The sequence below is a fragment of the Salmo salar genome, chromosome 03 (genome assembly GCF_965601325.2).
Source record: "Salmo salar chromosome 03, fSalSal1, whole genome shotgun sequence".
Taxonomy (NCBI): Eukaryota; Metazoa; Chordata; class Actinopteri; order Salmoniformes; family Salmonidae; genus Salmo; species Salmo salar.
The window spans coordinates 16922920-16942823 of NC_138293.1; the positions used below are offsets into that span (position 1 = coordinate 16922920).

General features: G+C 39.6%; 1 protein-coding gene across 1 annotated transcript; it reads left to right on the top strand.

The window, feature by feature from the left end:
• Nucleotides 1-7519, top strand: LOC106599048 (retinol-binding protein 1). Its single transcript, XM_014190103.3, has 4 exons — nt 1-388; nt 983-1161; nt 4263-4364; nt 5200-7519. The coding sequence occupies exons 1-4, from the start codon at nt 316-318 to the stop codon at nt 5248-5250; spliced, it is 405 nt and encodes a 134-aa protein (XP_014045578.1). The 5' UTR covers nt 1-315; the 3' UTR covers nt 5251-7519.
• Nucleotides 7520-19904: the final 12385 nt, after the last annotated feature.

The following is a 19904-nucleotide window of genomic DNA, read 5'->3' on the forward strand; positions in this document are numbered from 1 at the left end:
CAGCGAGAAGTACTTTCAAGTAAGCACTCTCGAAATAGCTCATGCGTTAATTGTTAATTGGTGTTGGCTCTTCACCCACATGCAGTTTGGACAGGGACGCATAGGTTGGATTGGGGGTGCGATGAGGTAGTGGCTCAGCGACAGAGGCAGGGAATGAATTAGCGGAGTTCCAATTCTTTTAAAAAGTAATCGGATTAAAGTGGTTCTGGTTAAAATTGGAGGTACGGACAGCGGTCCGACATTCGATCGCAAATTAACAGCGGTATCGGATCTCCTTTTCACTGGAAATAAGGAAACTAGAAACACACAGCCAATATGCCAGTTGACCTGAATGGGTATTGGAAAATGATCTCCAATGACAACTTTGAGGAGTACATGAAAGCCCTCGGTGAGTTGTTCCAGCATCTTTCATGGAGTTGTGGTGTGCGGGGACTCCAACGTGGATGATGCTCGAAGATACTGGCACTGCGGCCAATATTTGCGCTCTAGGCATCAATCAAAACCTAAACCAGGTTTATAGCTAAGATTACCACACTGAATATATTGACAAATAGAGGGCTATAGCTGAAAGTTGGTTTATGAGCACTGGTAGATACTGTTACTGACATATTTTTTTTAAATGATATTTTCAAAGGATGTCCAAAAAGAGGACAGGATTTACTGAGTTGGATCCAGTTCTAGGTTGGATCCAGTTCTAGGTTGGATCCAGTTCTAGGTTGGATTCAGTTCTAGGTTGGATCCAGTTCTAGGTTGGATTCAGTTCTAGGTTGGATCCAGTGCTAGGTTGGATCCAGTGCTAGGTTGGATCCAGTTCTAGGTTGGATCCAGTTCTAGGTTGGATCCTACTGAATAGTGCTTATTTCTCACTTAAAGCATAGTTTTTTAAAGGGGTAGGAGAGAATGAGTGTGATGTTTGGGGAGCCTTACTGGTCATTAGTATTAAACTCTCTCTTCTTTCCTTGGGTACACATCCATCGCACAGATGTAAATGTTGCCATTAGGAAAATTGCCAACTTGTTGAAGACCGACAAAGACATCAGTGTTGATGGTGATCACATGGTCATCAAGACCCTCAGTACCTTTAAGAACTACAACATGGATTTCCATGTTGGCAAGGAGTTTGAGGAAGATCTCTCAGGGGTGGATGACAGAAAATGCATGGTGAGTCTGTTGTACATTCAAACTACATTTTTATTTGGTCAAAACATCTTTCTGGATATAGACTGCATGAGAACAAAGAGTAAATGTGATGTCTCAGTATGATTTGATCAACCAAATGCCCTCTCAGATCCAAATGGCAGTCTTTATGTGCTTACCCACACATGACTGAATTACAACTGTGAATACAATGGGGCTTTGAGTTGACACTGATGGGGAAAAGGTAAATTGCTGCTTCAGAGGGAATCAGCTGAATAAGGCTAAAGAGGGTGGGTATAATTTGTGGAAAGTTCCAACAGGAATCTGTTCCAAAAACTTCGTAAGGTACAAGGTTGCCAACAAAAAACACATACAAGGTAGCATGATCACTTCACCTAGCTAACTAGCTGCCGAATAGGCATCAACTCACCACGTAGCTTATTCTTAATGTTTGTCCATAGGTTACCAGAGTGAGGACAGACATTTTTTTGAATAAACGTGGTGAGTGAACCACTTAATGAAGTGGCCCACTCCCTACCCGGTATCTTATTCTGCCACTATACAACTTTGTATGCGTTGTTTGTTTGCAAACTGGTTATTTACAAAGTTTTTGGAACAGATTCCTGTTGGAACGTTCCACAAATTATACCCACCTGACTAAAGACACCTGAGTGCTGGAGAACACTTATGCCTATAGGGCCAAGCCCAGTTGCACTAAGGTAGCCTGGTTGAGCACCCACCATAGTTGCTGGAACTGCTTAAAAGGACAGCGTGAAAGGAAAAATATCCAAGCCAGCACAGTACAGTTTGGGTCAGCCTCAGTGTGAATCAGGCTAGAGGACAATGTTAGAAGGCTAGTCAGGATCTCTGAGAATTGATTCTGATCTGCATATTCTTCGCCTCAAAAAGAACTGCCCTTGTAAGTTTGTAGGCAAATTACTTTCCAAGCCCATTACATGCTGACTAGATCGGGCACGCAAGTGCGGCATCGTGCGCATGTTGAGTTTGTCCATCCACACCAGACGCGATCAGGACAACCAGGTTGAACTCTGAACCAGCTATATTAATTTGGCGACAGGTCAAAACATATGAAACATTCATGGCCATTTAGCTAGGTAGCTTGCTGTTGCTAGCTAATTTGTCCTGAGATATAAACATTGGGTTGTTATTTTACTTGATATTTACGTCCTTTTTTTCTGGATCATTTTAGAATTTTGACCCATTTAGTCACAAAATTGTGTGTTCTCTACTCCGACAATGAATCCACAGATAAAAGGAGAAACCTAGTTTGTTTCTAGTAATCTCTCCTTCTTGATATGGCGGTTGGCAACCAACTTTAAGGTGCATTACCACCACCAATTGGACTGGAGTGTGGGTCTCAGTTCATCTTTCAATCACTGACGTGGGTATATGTTCCTAAAAACCAATCAGGGGAGGGGAGAGGCAGGACTTGCAGCGAGTCAAGCTCAAAAATAGAACCAAGTTCTATTTTAGCACCTGGCTACGAGTTTGGATGAAATGATTGAATAACATGCATGTGTACATTTATTTTGCAACGCTCCCACCACTAACGCGAGCGGTGTGGTCAGCATGTTAGCCATCACCTTGTGCGCTGCTGCGAGTAGGCTACAATCAGGGAATTGTAACGGTCATCGTAAGGAGTGGACCAAAATGCAGCGGGTATATTTATCATCTTCTTTAATGAAGGAAAAAACACTTAAACAAAATAAACTACGAAAACAGTCCTGTAAGGTACACAGACTACACAGGAGACAACCACACACAAAACACAAGAGAAAACGAACCCAACTAAATATGGCCTCCAATTAGAGGCAACGACAACCAGCTGCCTCTAATTGGAGGTCCTACCAAAACCAACATAGAAAAACTAAAACATAACCAAAAACACACAAACCAAACACGACCTGCCACGCCCTGACCAAACAATAACCAATAACCCCTTATACTGGTCAGGACTTGACAGGAATGAAATGACGTAATCTGTTATTGACCACTGGGACAACTATTTAATGTTCCAATTTACCATTTGTGAGTCCAATTCATAAAGACTTTACTATACCTTTATGATTATTTACAATTAACTCCTGACTTGTTTATGTCATGAAAGAGCTGGTGTGTATAGTATCTGGTCAGTATTGTGTATATATATATATATATATATATCACAGAAATCGCCGTGTTGAAGTGACCAAAATGCAGCCGGGATGTGAATACTCATCTTTTAATGATAATGAATAAAGCAAACAAGCACGGCTAAAGACAGGTTAACAGGCTATACTTACAATAATAGCAGTGCTAACGAAACAACCCAGATGACAAACACACTCCTAATATATGACTCCCAATCAGGAACAACGATAACCAGCTGTCCCTGATCGGGAGCCACACAGACCAACATAGAAACAGACATCCCAGAACACACATACACAGACTTCTTCTGCCACGTCCTGACCAAAATACTACACAACTACTCTCTCTGCTGGTCAGGATGTGACAATATATAGTCAGAATGACTTAGCACTAGAATTCTCCTGTTGGTATGAATATGAACTGGCTTGGTGTAGTGTTTTGAAAATGCTGATGGGTTAAGTGGTCATATCAAAATGGTTGACTCTCTGTGAAGTAGCTGGTTGTGATAACGGTACAGGCACTGCACTGACCTGACCTGTATAGAACTGCATTCTCGTGTTTCTCTTTTTTAAATGTTTTAGTTTTTATTGGTATTATTACCTTTATTGTGCATTGTTGGGAAAGAGCTCGCAACTTCTCAACTTAAGCATTTCACTGTTCTGTTTTACACCTGCTGTATCCTGTACATGTGACAAAAAAACGTGAAACTTGGTGACTTCAACAACATGGGAAGAAGATCTCGTTCAAGTCCTTTAGCATATTATTTTCTCCATCTTGTAACAGTAAACTCAACAAAAGTTATTTTTGCTCTGCTGAGAAAAGTGTGTGTTTGTTTGCAAGCTTCTGTCTGCATGTGTGTTCCCTGTAAGTTGTTCTACATACGGTCATACACACTCTGTGTGTGTGCGTGTGGGTGGGTCATGCTCCTAACTGACAGTAGAATGCATAATGGTGTCTCTCCTTTCTTCCCGTAGACCACTATCTCATGGGAGGGGGACAAGCTGGTGTGTGTTCAGAAGGGAGAGAAGGAGGGCCGAGGCTGGACCCATTGGGTGGAGGGAGATGTGCTTCATCTGGTAAGAGAGTCTATTCATGTCATTTGAATGCAAGTCTACTTCCTCAGTTCCTGATTTAACTTTTTGTCACAACATATCTCAAATCAGGTGATTTAAAAAAAAATATATATATAGATCGATAGGCTATAGAAAAAAATAGCAGAGATGAAAACTTGCATTGTTTTTGTATGATTCAGTTTTGTTCAAATATAGCTGGTTTCTGGCTTTGGTAACCTCGTAAACAAGATTTGAACAAAAGATGAACCACCGGGGGAAATACTGCATGACTAAATTCATAAACTTTGTGGATAGGATTGGAGTCTAAGGACCCTTAATAGAATTGTCCCTTTTATAGTGCACCCCTGGTCAACCCATACACAAACATTAGTACATTTACTGACCTCTACAATGACTTCATTACCTTGTCATTACTGATTTTCATTGCTATGATTATTGTCATTAAAGCTAAATAAAAAGCTAAATAAAGTTGACTGCCAACTTATTGAGTCAAAGGGATTCCAACAGATGTTCACAATCTTTGGCCATTAAATTATTCATTAGCAAAGTGTCTCCCTGGAGTCACTAATCCCCGGATCACTGAACAACCGCGGCCTCTGATGGTTAGAAATACACCTGCAAGTACAAGTGTTTTGACTGGTTATTCTCCATAGAGGAGATTGATTTACTGCAACCATTTTTGATGTCTTCACAGCTGTTTACCTCAATTAATGATGATGATAATGATGATTTATTTCTCTCTCTGCACAAACAAATAAAGAATGAATCAAAGGGATTTATTAAAAATCCTGTTCAATCTCTCGATGGAACATAATTTTACCTTCTGTTCTCTCTGCAGGAGCTGAGAGTTTGTGGAGTTGTGTGCAAGCAGGTTTTCCAGAAAACCTAAACCAGCACTGGAACAGAACGGCGCACCTGGCCTGAGAGCGCAAGACAGACATGAACATGACCCGAGCCTGTGACAGAGAACCCCTATTGTCATCATCTGTATGCCCATCCATCCATTCATCCTTTCTTCCTTATTTCCATCCATCCTTTTACATTTAATTCCATCGAGACTGTTACCTTGCCCCACTCAAACTATCCACAACAGGGATGATGTAACAAAAAGGAAAACAACTGTTCATCACTGTACTGTAACTGTCTCAGGGCGGGTGCTCAATTGATTAACATGTTATATGTGTATGTATGCATTTGCACTGCAGTAGGTGTGGTAGGCTTTGTGATTAGTGCCTCAATCTCTGATGATGCACCGGACTGATAACTGGTGGTGAGCTTGACCACTACCAAGGAAGGTTTCAGTGTAAATTCAACTAATATTTGGGCCATGAGAGAAGCAGTGAAATTAATTCAAACACACAAACTTTGGATGTGTCATATGCGTCGTAATGATCGGACCAAACTGCAGCGGGTATGTGAAACGTCTTCTTGATTTATTAAAGAAATGAACACTGACCAAAAGCACGACGAAAACCAGTCCTGTAAGGTACTCTGACTATACATGGAACAACCACCCACAAAACACAAGACAAAAACCCCTACTTAAATATGGCCTCCAATTAGAAGCAACGATAACCAGCTGCTTCTAATTGGAGGTCGTTCCCAAAACTAACATAGAAATAGACAAACTAGAAAACCCACATAGAAATAGAAAACATAGAACATAAACCAAAAACCCCGAAACACACTAAACAAACACACCCCTGCCACGTCCTGACCAAACTACAAAACAAATAACCCCTTTTACTGGTCAGGACGTGACAGGATGCTACATTTTAGGATGCATAAAGAAATGAAAAATCTGTATAGAAAAGAGTGAAGTAAAGAATACAAATAAATGTAAGAAGATGCAGTGATCACGTATCATGTAACCAGGAAAACTGGATTTGATAAAGACAAATTCATGAAATTGAATGTAAAAAAATGTATAAAAAATTCAAGTCACAGTTTGTCTCTTTGTATCTAAAAAGTCCACTCTTACCTTTGATCATTTAAAAGTACCCTTTCCCAATCCCAGCGACAGACATACCTCTGGAGACAGACAGACAGACAGACCTCTGGAGACAGACAGACAGACATGGAGAGAGAAGAAAAAAGGTAATCACTCATATTGACTAAACCAATCAAATCAATACATTTTAATCTATAAAGCCCAACAGTTATCACAAAGTGCTTTATGTTGTCCATTCTCACAAATTCTGGCTTACATAATCAATCAACCAATCAATGAGCAGCCCATTAAGCAATCTATCAAACAGTTATCATCACTTGCCTTCTCATACCTTTTCACTTTGCTTACAGTGGCGATTTTAGCATGTAAATCTTGGTGGGGCAAAAAGAAAAAGTGGGATGCATGCCAGCAAAGCCACTATAACAGTGTCAAACAGTGCCCACAAACTGTTAGGGCCTACATAAAGCTGTTAGGATTCTGCTAACAGCAGAGTCCCAACATCTTATCACCGCTACACCTGTCTATCAGCAGAGTCTTGTCTGGCAGCAAAACAGTTCATTCAGCCTCATTTACTGCCTTTTAAAAAAACATAGCTGATATGGCTGACTTGCTTAAACAAATGTGGTTTCTAATGACAATTGAGATGTACAAACTATGGCATAAGGGGACGACATATAATATCCAACAAGTAATCAAACAATTCCACAACAACTACCTAATACACACAAATCTAAAGGGATGGAATAAGAATATGTACACATAAATATATGGATGAGCGATGGCCGAGCGGCATAGGCAAGGTACAATAGATGGTATAAGGTACAGTATATACATATGATATGAGTAATGTAAGATATGTTAACATTATTAAAGTGCCATTGTTTAAAGTGACTAGTGATCCATTTATTAAAGTGGCCAGTGATTTGAGTCTCTATGTAGGCAGCAGCCTCTCTGAGTTAGTGATTGTTTAGCAGTCTGATGGCCTTGAGATAAAAGCTGTTTTTCAGTCTCTCAGTCCCAGCTTTGATGCGTGGTCAACAGTCAATGTAACTATTTCTTCAGCACTTTTGAAATGTACAGCGATAGGATTCCGAACATGGGCCGTTCTTACAGTGTACTCCCTGTACAACAAGTCAGAACCGTAGGATAAATAAAGGAGGCATATAAACAGACAATGAAAGCTCTTACAATATTCAATGATTACATTTCTCTAAAACAGAATATAGGCTACATGTGCACCACCAAGTTAGAACATTAGGTGAAATTAAGAGGTGAAAATAGACCAAATTATTAGGGTGAGGCACATTGAACGCTGTTCGGGTCTTTGCCTGTCAAAAAAGATACATGTCATATAACACTATTTGACGCGTTAAATAATCTTTTAATTTGACTCGTCAAATAACACAATTCTATAATAGAATGTTATGTGTGCTGAATTTGCACGTGCAAGCCAAGCGCCACCACTACTATCAGTAGCACTGTCAAAGCTGTACCAAAAAAGTTGGTAAACAAGCACACACCGGGCCATGAACGATGTGTTTACAATACTGCATTGGTGAAAATAGACCAAATTATTAGGGTGAGGCACATGGGCTACTTACAGCTCACTATACAACATACACTTAGTATTACTTTCTTAGCTACAGTATACATATATCCCTGGCATATTGCATCATTTATGCAGCAGCATACAAGACATTTTTGGACTCACCTTCTGAAGGTGGCGCAGCAGTCCTTTGTGGGCAAATTTTGTCATCAGACTTTGCCATTGAAGTCTGGCATTCTCTGGAGAAAAAAAACACATACAGCCACTCCATTGAATAGCAGGCTAACATTAGTGGTTGCTTTGCAATGCTTGCAGTTAGCCACTGATTCCTTCCGAACGACTCATTGTTGAATTTGCGATTTCCAACTTGTTGTGTAATCTTTATGTCCAATGGCCGATGAGCACCTATTCATTTTATCTATAATTTCTGTTCATTATTTCTCTTCATATGACAAGGATTAAAAGGATTTGCCAGTAGATTGTCGACTTGATTCAGGATGATGACTGCTCTAGCTAAGACTTTGAAAGTATGATGTTGACATGATCAGTCCAATCAAAGCTTCTGTACATATAGCATGATTTGACGTCATTTTATCTGTGTCCAATGACCTTGAGTCTTCTTGGAAGGGTGCTTGTAATATAACTCTATGGCAGGACCCAAAGGGCTGAAATTTTGGATGTCTACCCTTACTACGCACTTAAACTTGGCAATGATGTAGTGTCCCCATGAGTGACAGAACACTGAGCCAATCACGGCGCAATGCTCCTTTTTTCTGCTGGCTTGCCCCACCACCACAGAAAGCACTGAGCTAGGCTGAAACACCTGTATTTTGGAGCTGCCTTACTCAAGAAAACAAAAAAGAGACCATGTTTGTATGCGGCTTTATTAACTTAATTATATATATTTTATATATATATATATATATATATATATATATATATATATATATATATATATATATATATATATATATATATACTGCTCAAAAAAATAAAGGGAACACTTAAACAACACAATGTAACTCCAAGTCAATCACACTTCTGTGAAATCAAACTGTCCACTTAGGAAGCAACACTGATTGACAATAAATTGCACATGCTGTTGTGCAAATGGAATAGACAACAGGTGGAAATTATAGGCAATTAGCAAGACACCCCCAATAAAGGAGTGGTTCTGCAGGTGGGGACCACAGACCGCTTCTCAGTTCCTATGCTTCCTGGCTGATGTTTTGGTCACTTTTGAATGCTGGCGGTGCTTTCACTCTAGTGGTAGCATGAGACGGAGTCTACAACCCACACAAGTGGCTCAGGTAGTGCAGCTCATCCAGGATGGCACATCAATGCGAGCTGTGGCAAGAAGGTTTGTTGTGTCTGTCAGCGTAGTGTCCAGAGCATGGAGGCGCTACCAGGAGACAGGCCAGTACACCAGGAGACGTGGAGGAGGCCGTAGGAGGGCAACAACCCAGCAGCAGGACCGCTACCTCCGCCTTTGTGCAAGGGGGAGCAGGAGAAGCACTGCCAGAGCCCTGCAAAATGACCTCCAGCAGGCCACAAATGTGCATGTGTCTGCTCAAATGGTCAGAAACAGACTCCATGAGGGTGGTATGAGGGCCCGACGTCCACAGGTGGGGGTTGTGCTTACAGCCCAACACCGTGCAGGACGTTTGGCATTTGCCAGAGAACACCAAGATTGGCAAATTCGCCACTGGCGCCCTGTGCTCTTCACAGATGAAAGCAGGTTCACACTGAGCACGTGACAGACGTGACAGAGTCTGGAGACGCCGTGGAGAACGTTCTGCTGCCTGCAACATCCTCCAGCATGACCGGTTTGGCGGTGGGTCAGTCATGGTGTGGGGTGGCATTTCTTTGGGGGGCCGCACAGCCCTCCATGTGCTCACCAGAGGTTGCCTGACTGCCATTAGGTACCAAGATGAGATCCTCAGACCCCTTGTGAGACCATATGCTGGTGCGGTTGGCCCTGGGTTCCTCCTAATGCAAGACAATGCTAGACCTCATGTGGCTGGAGTGTGTCAGCAGTTCCTGCAAGAGGAAGGCATTGATGCTATGGACTGGCCCGCCCATTCCCCAGACCTGAATCCAATTGAGCACATCTGGGACATCATGTCTCGCTCCATCCACCAACGCCACGTTGCACCACAGACTGTCCAGGAGTTGACGGATGCTTTAGTCCAGGTCTGGGAGGAGATCCCTCAGGAGACCATCCGCCACCTCATCAGGAGTATGCCCAAGCGTTGTAGGGAGGTCATACAGGCACGTGGAGGCCACACACACTACTGAGCCTCATTTTGACTTGTTTTAAGGACATTACATCAAAGTTGGATCAGCCTGTAGTGTGGTTTTCCACTTTAATTTTGAGTGTGACTCCAAATCCAGACCTCCATGGGTTGATAAATTGGATTTCCATTGATTATTTTTGTGTGATTTTGTTGTCAGCACATTCAACTATGTAAAGAAAAAAGTATTTAATAAGATTATTTCTTTCATTCAGATCTAGGATGTGTTGTTTAAGTGTTCCCTTTATTAATTTTTTTGAGCAGTGTATATATATATATATATATAATTTTTTTTTTTAATGTATTTTATTTATTTATTTTTTGCAAAAAATGTGGGGCCCTGAATGACTGGTCGCCACTGGCCAGCTGGCTGCTGTCTTCCTCTCCTCCTTTCTAATTTTCATATTCTGTCTTTTTCTCCATCTCTTTCTTTCTTTCGTCTCTCCCTCTTCATTCCCTCTTTAGCTCAAGCTGTCCCTCCATCCTTTTCTCCACCTCATTCCTCAAATTCTCCTTCACAATTTATTTTCCCCTTAACCCCTCCTCCCGTCCCTCCACACTCAATCTTGATCTCTTTTCAAAAGTTTCCCTCGCCTCTCGAGCTTTCATTCTCATCTCTTCCATCCACAACTTGTTTCTCTCTTGCCATCTCTCCTCCATCTCTTCTGCCATCTCTCTTTCCATGTCTTCCTCTTCAATTTCATGATCTCCCAATCATCTCCCTCTTCCTCCTCCAGCCGCATATATCTCATTTGTGAATGTTGTCTAAGAGAGAGAAAACTGTGATCATAATTGTAGTCATATGTTTATAGCAAAGTTGTGTGAATGCTATAGCATAGCATGCATGCGTACTGCTAAACCCTTCTAGAATATTGCCAGATTTTTACAACCTGATTATGACATATCTTAGTCCCAAATCGCAACCCGGGGGCATGCCATTTAATGTGTCAAGCAGATTACATGTTTTCTTTGCCATTTCCAAAACGTAGCAATGTTAAAGACATGCTACCCCAAAGTAGTTCAAATTAATGTTTTAATTTTATTAGCTAAACAAAACTTGTTTAAACAGCGAAATTGTCGCGGAAACCAGCATTGTTTGCATAGCGATGATGAAAAGAACGTCATTTAGGCTGTAATGATCTCCTAAATTCTAATCATTAGGTCATCACACTGTTGATATAGCAACGGACGCTAATAGTTTATCCAATCCCATTGTGACGTAGAGGGGACACTATTTGGCCGGGGGACACTATTTGACATGACAGGCCCTGTTTAAACGTAGTGCACTATATAGGGAATAGGGTACCATTTGGGACGTATCCCATGTCTCACTGTGACATCATGCACTGTAGTGTAAGGAGCAGCATGTAGTCTAGACTAGCCTTCCCTGTGGCTCAGGTGGTAGAGCATGGTGTGTGCAACGCCAGGATTGTGGGTTTGATTCCCACGGGGGGCCAGTACAAAAAAAAAAAAAATGCATGAAATGAAAATGAAATGTATGTATTCACTACTGTAAGTCGCTCTGGATAAGAGCGTCTGCTAAATGACTAAAATGTAGAGTTTAGAGAGGCGAGCCAGCAACCTATTCAATACTTTTAGATTTGCACTACAGTAGGTTTCCAAGACAACCCATGAGCACCATGTCACCCTTCATATTCATACACTGTTTTGTCACAGTGCTGTTGTCATAGAGATCTTCATTGTTCTAATTATATTTCAGTGTTAACATGACTAATCTAACCATGACAACTCAGAGTTATACACTTTTATTTTATTTTTATTTCACCTTTATTTAACCAGGTAGGCAAGTTGAGAACAAGTTCTCATTTACAACTGCGACCTGGCCAAGATAAAGCAAAGCAGTTCGACACATATAACAACACAGAGTTACACAAAAATAAGTCTATATACAATGTGAGCAAATGAGGTGAGATAAGAGAGGTAAAGGCAATAAATAGGCCATGGTGGCGAAGTAAATACAATATAGCAATTAAAACACTGGAATGGTAGATTTGACAGTAAATGAGTGTGCAAAGTAGAAATACATTTTACATTTACATTTTAGTCATTTAGCAGATGCTCTTATCCAGAGCAACTTACAGTAGTGAATGCATACATTTCATAAAAATTTTTTTTTCTTTTCTGTGCTGGCCCCCCGTGGGAATCGAACCCACAACCCTGGTGTTGCAAACACCATGCTCTACCAACTGAGCTACAGGGAAGGCAATTCATAGACATTCAGAACCATTGAATCAATAGTACTTACATTTTGGCTGCCTCACAAATATGTATTATCATTAGACACCCATATACAAGCAAGTATCCAACCTGTCGGCCTACGTAACGTTACTTTTCTCTATGTAATCAAAAGTTAAAACGTCAAAGCACGCTGCAGGTGTTTTTGGACAAAATCATGCATTTCCTAAAAACTCATAAACTTCTGACATTACTTGGAGATATTACCAAAACCCATATTACATAAAATCCAATTAAATGAACGTTTTATTGCTCCCAGAAATGTTGATTTAATGAACACTTACCAATTATTTCATCCAATTATTTACTCCTGATTTAAAGAACTTGCTCTGGATTCAAATGAAAAGGAGGATCATTCCACGAAATAAGTCCCTTTTTCAACTTGGTGAAAATAAATCAGTTTTATTTCCCATAATTTTAACATTCTGTCAACTTCATAAAAAACATGTTTCCCCACTATATTAAGTTCCAAATAAAGTAACAGGGTTGATGATTTCATCTTAAATCAACCATAAATCCCCTTGTGACAGGTGGAATGGAAGCGTGTTGTGTGCAACGGGGAGGGGCAATTGAATGCAAGCTACAACAAAAATTTTAAATTGTTAAAACATTTCAAGCATGTCTATCTAATGGTAACAGGGTTGGCGTGTTATGCTCAACCCACTCAGTTTTACACCACAAAATACCAGAAAATTACCAAAAAGAAAACAACCAGCTGACCTGCTTTTACAATATGGTTTTAGTATTAGATGGGTTTTTTAAGGAAACATTTTGCCATATTAAAACGAGAGTTTAGTTCACATAACAGGTTTGACCTTAAAAGGGACAGGTTTTTATTAACCTCAAAATGAATCACTAATAATAATCTCCAGAAATGACTTTGTCAAAGCAACAAAATAACCATGGCTTTACAATGATGGTGAAAACGTGTTGGGTTAAGTGGATTAAAGTATTCCTCGAAGTCACATTGGGTGCATAAAGGGACATGCCACTTTAGCAAGTCTTTATCCATATTATTGAATTATACATGTGGTCTATATTAAAGGGCACTTAATGTAATATAACAGGCTCAATTTGTATGTAAAATATCAAAGAGACTAAATGGACTAATTTTGTGGAACGACCCAGGAAACTCTCAAAGGTATAGCGGCATTCAGCAATGGCTTCTCAATGTAGGGAAAAAAAGATGGAGTGCTTGCCTCTTGCTCAGTCTTTCTCTAACTGCCTCTCTCCCACTCTATCCTCATGGCAACCCCTTTATGATGTCATCATCCATGATGACATCACACCAAGCTAACATTTTGGACAGTCTAGATAGATTCATTCTGGATTCTCAGGTCATTGTAAAGTTACCCTGTTTTCTGATGAAGCTATAACTGTGCTTATGGTTTTGGACAATATGGGTTTTCTTTCTAGAAGAGCAGAAAGGCACTGTTCTGTTCCAATCAAATCTAGTCAAATATCCTGACAAATCCAGTGCCTTCAGAAAGTATTCACACCCCTTGACTTTTTCCAAATGTTGATGTGTTACAGCCTGAATTTAAAATTGATTACAGTGAGATTTTATGTTACTGGCCTACACACAATACCCCATAATGTCAAAGTGTAATTCTGTTTTTCGAATTTTTGTTAAAAAAATAAAATAAGAAAAGCTGAAATGTCTTGAGTTACTAAGTATTCAACCCCTTTGTTATGGCAAGCCTAAATAAGTTCAGGAGTAAATTAGATATTTCTGTACATTTTCAATACATTTCAAAAAACATGTTTTCACTGTCATTATGGGGTAGATGGGTGAGAGAAAATCTATTTAATCCATTTTGAATTCAGGATGTAACAACAAAATGTGGAATAAGTTAATGGGCATAAATACTTTCAGAAGGCACTGTAGGTACTGTGTAGATAAGACCAATAATCCTTAGAGAGGGGATGATATTGCATTCATTTCATATTCCTAAAAGGTAATTGAGTGATTGTAGGTGTCTGGGTGTCTCTGATATCCTCTTATACACTACATACTCTCACCCAGTTGTCTTGTCTGCTAGAAGCACTAAATCTCTGCCATAGAAACGTCACCATGACAATGAGTACAAACATAAAAGACAGGGTGATGGGTGTATCGCATTACGTTGAGGCAATGAGAGTTATGGGTTGAGATGAGGAAAGTTTTTTTTTTTAAATTGAGTAATTTTGATGGATGGCTTACTGGTGTGGACACTACCGGGGCAGTCAGTGAGGTAGAACATAGAATGAAACAAAAAATGGCACCAATATTGTCTTACAATGAGCCACACCAGTGATTTTGCCATATTTCTTCTGGTCCATTTTTTGCCTAGTGGGCCTGTCTAACTTGTTCTTGTTTTTTGCGCAAAATGATAATTATCTGGCTAATAATGGGGGTCTCAATTAATAAAATGGGCCGTCGTGGGAGTCTCATGGGACAAAAATGGGCCGGTGTGTTAGAAATGCCAGAGCTGATTTCTGGTCCCAGTCCGCCCCTGAAGAGGATTATCAGCATGCAAAAGCTTTTGCTTTGGCTTTTGTCCTGTTATTTCAGCCTGACTTTTTTTTGTGTGTGTGTGTTTGTAGAAGTTTAATCTCAGAACCCAGAACCAAATCTCACATGCTCTGGCCAGCAGTCAATTACAAGGTGTGTCTAGTAACAGTAGTGCGTATGGTAGATTCAGCACAATTTCAAGAACATGATCTTGTGTGAGTGAGCCTTACTCAAACTTTTCAGTTTTCCATTAGCAGATACTTGGTTTGCACATTTTGAACTTGATCAACCTGCTTGCTCAAAGCTCAATAGCCTGATGTTAGAGCAGAATAAATACAAGGGACAAGAAAGAAAAAAAACTCTCAATGGTGCAGATTCAGTTGATGAATCTGTTTGCCTATCTGTCCTGTGTGTGTGTGTGTGTGTGTGGGTGTGTGTGTGTGTGTCTGTGTGTCTGTGTACATGCGTGTGTGTGTGTGTGTGAGAATTGGCACTACGTATCTCCCCATTTGCCCCCTTTAAAAATGAGAGAGTAATTTTGATGGATAGCTTACTGGTGTGAACTCTCCCGGGGCAGTCATTGAGGTAGAACATAGAATGATACAAAAAATGGCACCAATATCATCTTACCAGTGATTTTGCCATATTTCCTCTCTCATTAAAGCCAAAAGGATCAGGAGCGGACTGGCCATCTGGTGTCTCTTCCCCCCCATAGCCATAGCATTCAACTATTTTAGCAATAGTACTCTGCCCTCAGCCTTGGCTGATATATAAAAAGACTGGGACACTGTACACCTTCACATATTTGCCACCATGGCCTATTTATTGCCTTTACCTCCCTTATCTCACCTCATTTGCTCACATTGTATATAGACTTGTTTTCTACTGTATTATTGACTGTATGTTTGTTTTACTCCATGTGTAACTGTGTTGTTGTATTTGTCAAACTTCTTTGCTTTATCTTGGCCAGGTCGCAGTTGTAAATGAGAACTTGTTCTCAACTTACCTACCTGGTTAAATAAAGGTGAAATAAAATTAAAAAAAATAATAAAATTAAAATAAACATATGATTCAGTCAAAAGTTAACCATTCCACAGAACCAACATGCCTCCAGACTTCAATGGCAAAGTTGGTGAGCAGTGATAACTTTGAGGATTACATGAAAGCACTGAGGATGATTTTTTCTCCATTATCTCCATGGATTACCACTATGGTATATATAATATTTTTCTATCCATCTGCAGAGAAGGATGAGAACAAATCTAAAATATATTTTATTATCACATACATACACTGCCTGTGCAGTGTGCACTACCACTGCCAATATGCTGTATTGTAACTTTATAGTATGCCAATATGCTGTATTGTAACTGTTTAGTGTGCCAATGTGCTGTATTGTAACTGTTTAGTGTGCCAATATGCTGTATTGTAACTGTTTAGTGTGCCAATATGCTGTATTGTAACTGTTTAATGTGCCAATATGCTGTATTGTAACTGTTTAGTGTGCCAATGTGCTGTATTGTAACTGTTTAGTGTGCCAATATGCTGTATTGTAACTGTTTAGTGTGCCAATATGCTGTATTGTAACTGTTTAGTGTGCCAATGTGCTGTATTGTAACTGTATAGTGTGCCAATATGCTGTATTGTAACTGTATAGTGTGCCAATATGCTGTATTGTAACTGTATAGTGTGCCAATATGCTGTATTGTAACTGTATAGTGTGCCAATATGCTGTATTGTAACTGTTTAGTGTGCCAATATGCTGTATTGTAACTGTTTAGTGTGCCAATATGCTGTATTGTTTAAAAAAAATGTATTTCACCTTTATTTAACCAGGTAGGCTAGTTGAGAACAAGTTCCAAAACATACAGTCAATAATACAGTAGAACAAAAGAAAACAAAAAGTCTATATACAGTGAGTGCAAATGAGGTAAGTTAAGGCAATAAATAGGCCATGGTGGCGAAGTAATTACAATATAGCAATTGTAACTGTATAGATGCCAATATGCAGGTCTACTATATATTACATTGAGATACTATCTTCTGCAGTATTAACTGAGAGATTCATATAGGGACCACCTCAATCTGCGGTGTAATATGTAACATGTGTAGTGGTGCAACATTGCATACCGGTATGTTGCTTTCATTACAGTGCCTTCAGAAAGTATTCACACCCCTTGACTTTTTCCGCATTTTGTTGTGTTACTGCCTGAATTTAAAACGGATTCAATTGAGATTTTGTGTCACTGTCCTACACACAACAACCCATAATGTCAAAGTGGAATTATGTTTTTAGAAATGTTTAGAAATGTTACAAATAAAAAGCTGAAATGTGTTTGGTTCTAAATAAACAGAGTAAAACTCACGGACGACTAGGGTCACAGAGCTGCATAAGACAAAGACATATTTACACAAGCACTGGTATTCCTCCTATGCTGTCTCCTCCTTAAACATCTGGACAGCCGATACATCTCTGTTGCTAGACAGGACTTTAGTGATGCCTGTCCCTTCTCACTTCATCTGACCTGACCTCGGCCCAAATTCCTCACTCCTCCCCAACACACGGCTGTCTTGTTGACTTATACCAGACTGTGGCCCTTCTCCTCTCCATAGGATATCTGATGTCTAACAATAACATGTTCTGACAGGATGTAAACTTTCTGCATTCCCCTCTCTCCCTCAGTAACATGAATAAGGATATTTCATATTTCAAGTTTAGAAGTTAGTACCCATCAATTGTCTTGGGTCAATAGTGTTCAACCCCTTTGTTATGGCAAGCCTAAATAAGTTCAGTAGCTAACATTCGCATGGACTCACGATGTGTCCAATAATAGTGTTTAACATGATTTTTAATTGACTACCTCATCTCTGTACCCAACACGTACAAGTAAGGTGCCACAGTCAAGCAGTGAATTCCAACCACTGATTCCACCACAAAGACCATGGAGTTTTTCCAATGCCTCACAAAGAAGGGCACCTATTGGTAGATGGGTAAAAAAAAGCAGACATTGAACATCCCTTTGAGCATGCATGGTGAAGTTATTAATTACACTTTGGAAGATGTATTAATACACCCAGTCACTACAAAGATACAGGCGTCCTTCATAACTCAGTTGCCGGAGAGAAAGGAAACCGCTCAGGGATTTCACCATGAGGCCACAGTGATTTTAAAACAGTTACGGAGTTTAATGGCTGCGATAGGAAAAATGGATTCATAACATTGTAGTTACTCCACAATACTAACCTAATCGACAGTGTGAAAAGAATGAAGCCTATACAGAATACAATTATTCCAAAACATGCATCCTATAAAGTAAAACTGCAAAAAAAAATACATAATCTCAGATCATTCCATCTAATTCTCATCTTCCTTTTCTGTTTCTTCTTCTTCTTATTATTATTATTAATATATTTTTCTACTTCAGTGATTACTTATTTTCCTGTCCTCAGACCTTGCATAATAGCCTTTTCCCTTTTGTGTTACAAATGTGTTTTCCTTTATAGAGAGACATTGAAACAACAAATTTTTTAAACACTATACTTTTTACTGTATCTTGTGCGAGGCGGACAAACTGTGTGCCCAGAAGGGGGAAAATGAGAACTGTGGGTGGAAGCACTGGATTGAAGACCTTGTGGGTAAGCATTTTTTACTTGAATGATCATGTTCATAATAGTTATACTGTAAGCAATGGCAGTATAGCATCTCTATCCTTAACATTGCAGATAGAAATATTAATGTGGACCTGAAATTATTCCATACTGTGCATGACAGAGAACATGTCACTTCTACTGTATCTGAATGTTATCGAAATGTTGCACCTTCCTCAGGAGCTGATGAACAGCATAGAGATATTGCCACCTGCAGGATATAAGTGGATGTGCAACTTATTTTACAGACTAACAGGAGAACACAATTCTAAGGTAGCATCTCAGTGATTCTTTCCTTCATTTGCACTGATCGAGCAGGACTAGACCTATCCTGTTTCTTCAAAGGGAATGAGATAATCTGAGGAAGATGGCAGCCCAAGCTCCCAATACAAAACTTGATATCTGACCTCAGACAATTTAGATTTATTCTCTGAATTCACAGAAACTGACTTGTGAAGACATAGTCTGCTTGTAGGTGTTTAAAAATTAAGAAAAAATAATAAAGGACATCTGGATATAAGTTACTGGATTCACCACTTTTTTGTGTCATACTATTTCAAACTCATATCATAACACAAGCAAATCTGAATAAAGCATTGTTTATTGTTCACTCTTTTTAGCCTTATATATGTTATTTTTGTTGGGCAAATCTTTCATAACTCTAATACAATGTTGTGAGTCTTTTCATAGAAATGAATCCGTCATATGTTAGCCTAAAACTTCTCAACGTTGATCATGGGAACCCACTATTATTACTAAATGTCCCTCTGGTTGATCATTTATTAGACTCATTTGTTTAGCCCAGTGTTTCTTAACCTCTGAGTCATTGACCAGTGTCAGTCTGAGGGATGTGCCGAGATAGTTAATTTACAACTGAGTCAGTTTTACAGTTCTAGTTTTAATGTGAGTGGTCCCCCAAGCTGGAAAAGCCCTGACACAAGAGGGACCATAGCTTGCTGGTCCCAGCTGGCATAAAACACTTTGAGAAACTACTACCTGATCAAAGACAATCTCATGTGGCCATAGCTGATACACAGCGAAGACTCCTAAACCATATAGGATTAGGAACATAAACTAGTGGGTATGCTTTCTACCCTGGACTGAACACCAGTCTTACAAAGATGAGTTACAGTTGGGCAAATGCAGCAAGTATACTGGCATTTGGACCATCACAGTGATTCATTTTGCTCGGGAAATAACCCTGTCTGAACCTGTTTATAAACTGCAGAAACATCTTAATATGCACAACATGTATATGCTATGTTCGAAAAAGTAATTTTAACAAAGTTATAGCTAAACTACAGCAGTGCACCTCGGAAAAAGTGCCACGACCCCAAACCACACGTCATCGATT

What these genes read in the sequence shown, in the direction of transcription:
- LOC106599048 (XM_014190103.3), top strand. Translation starts at nt 316, where the DNA reads ATGCCAGTTGACCTGAATGGGTATTGGAAAATGATCTCCAATGACAAC. An exon ending in GGAGTACATGAAAGCCCTCG is followed by an intron (nt 389 to 982) that starts GTGAGTTGTTCC and finishes TCCATCGCACAG; the next exon opens with ATGTAAATGTTGCCATTAGG. An exon ending in TGGATGACAGAAAATGCATG is followed by an intron (nt 1,162 to 4,262) that starts GTGAGTCTGTTG and finishes TTCTTCCCGTAG; the next exon opens with ACCACTATCTCATGGGAGGG.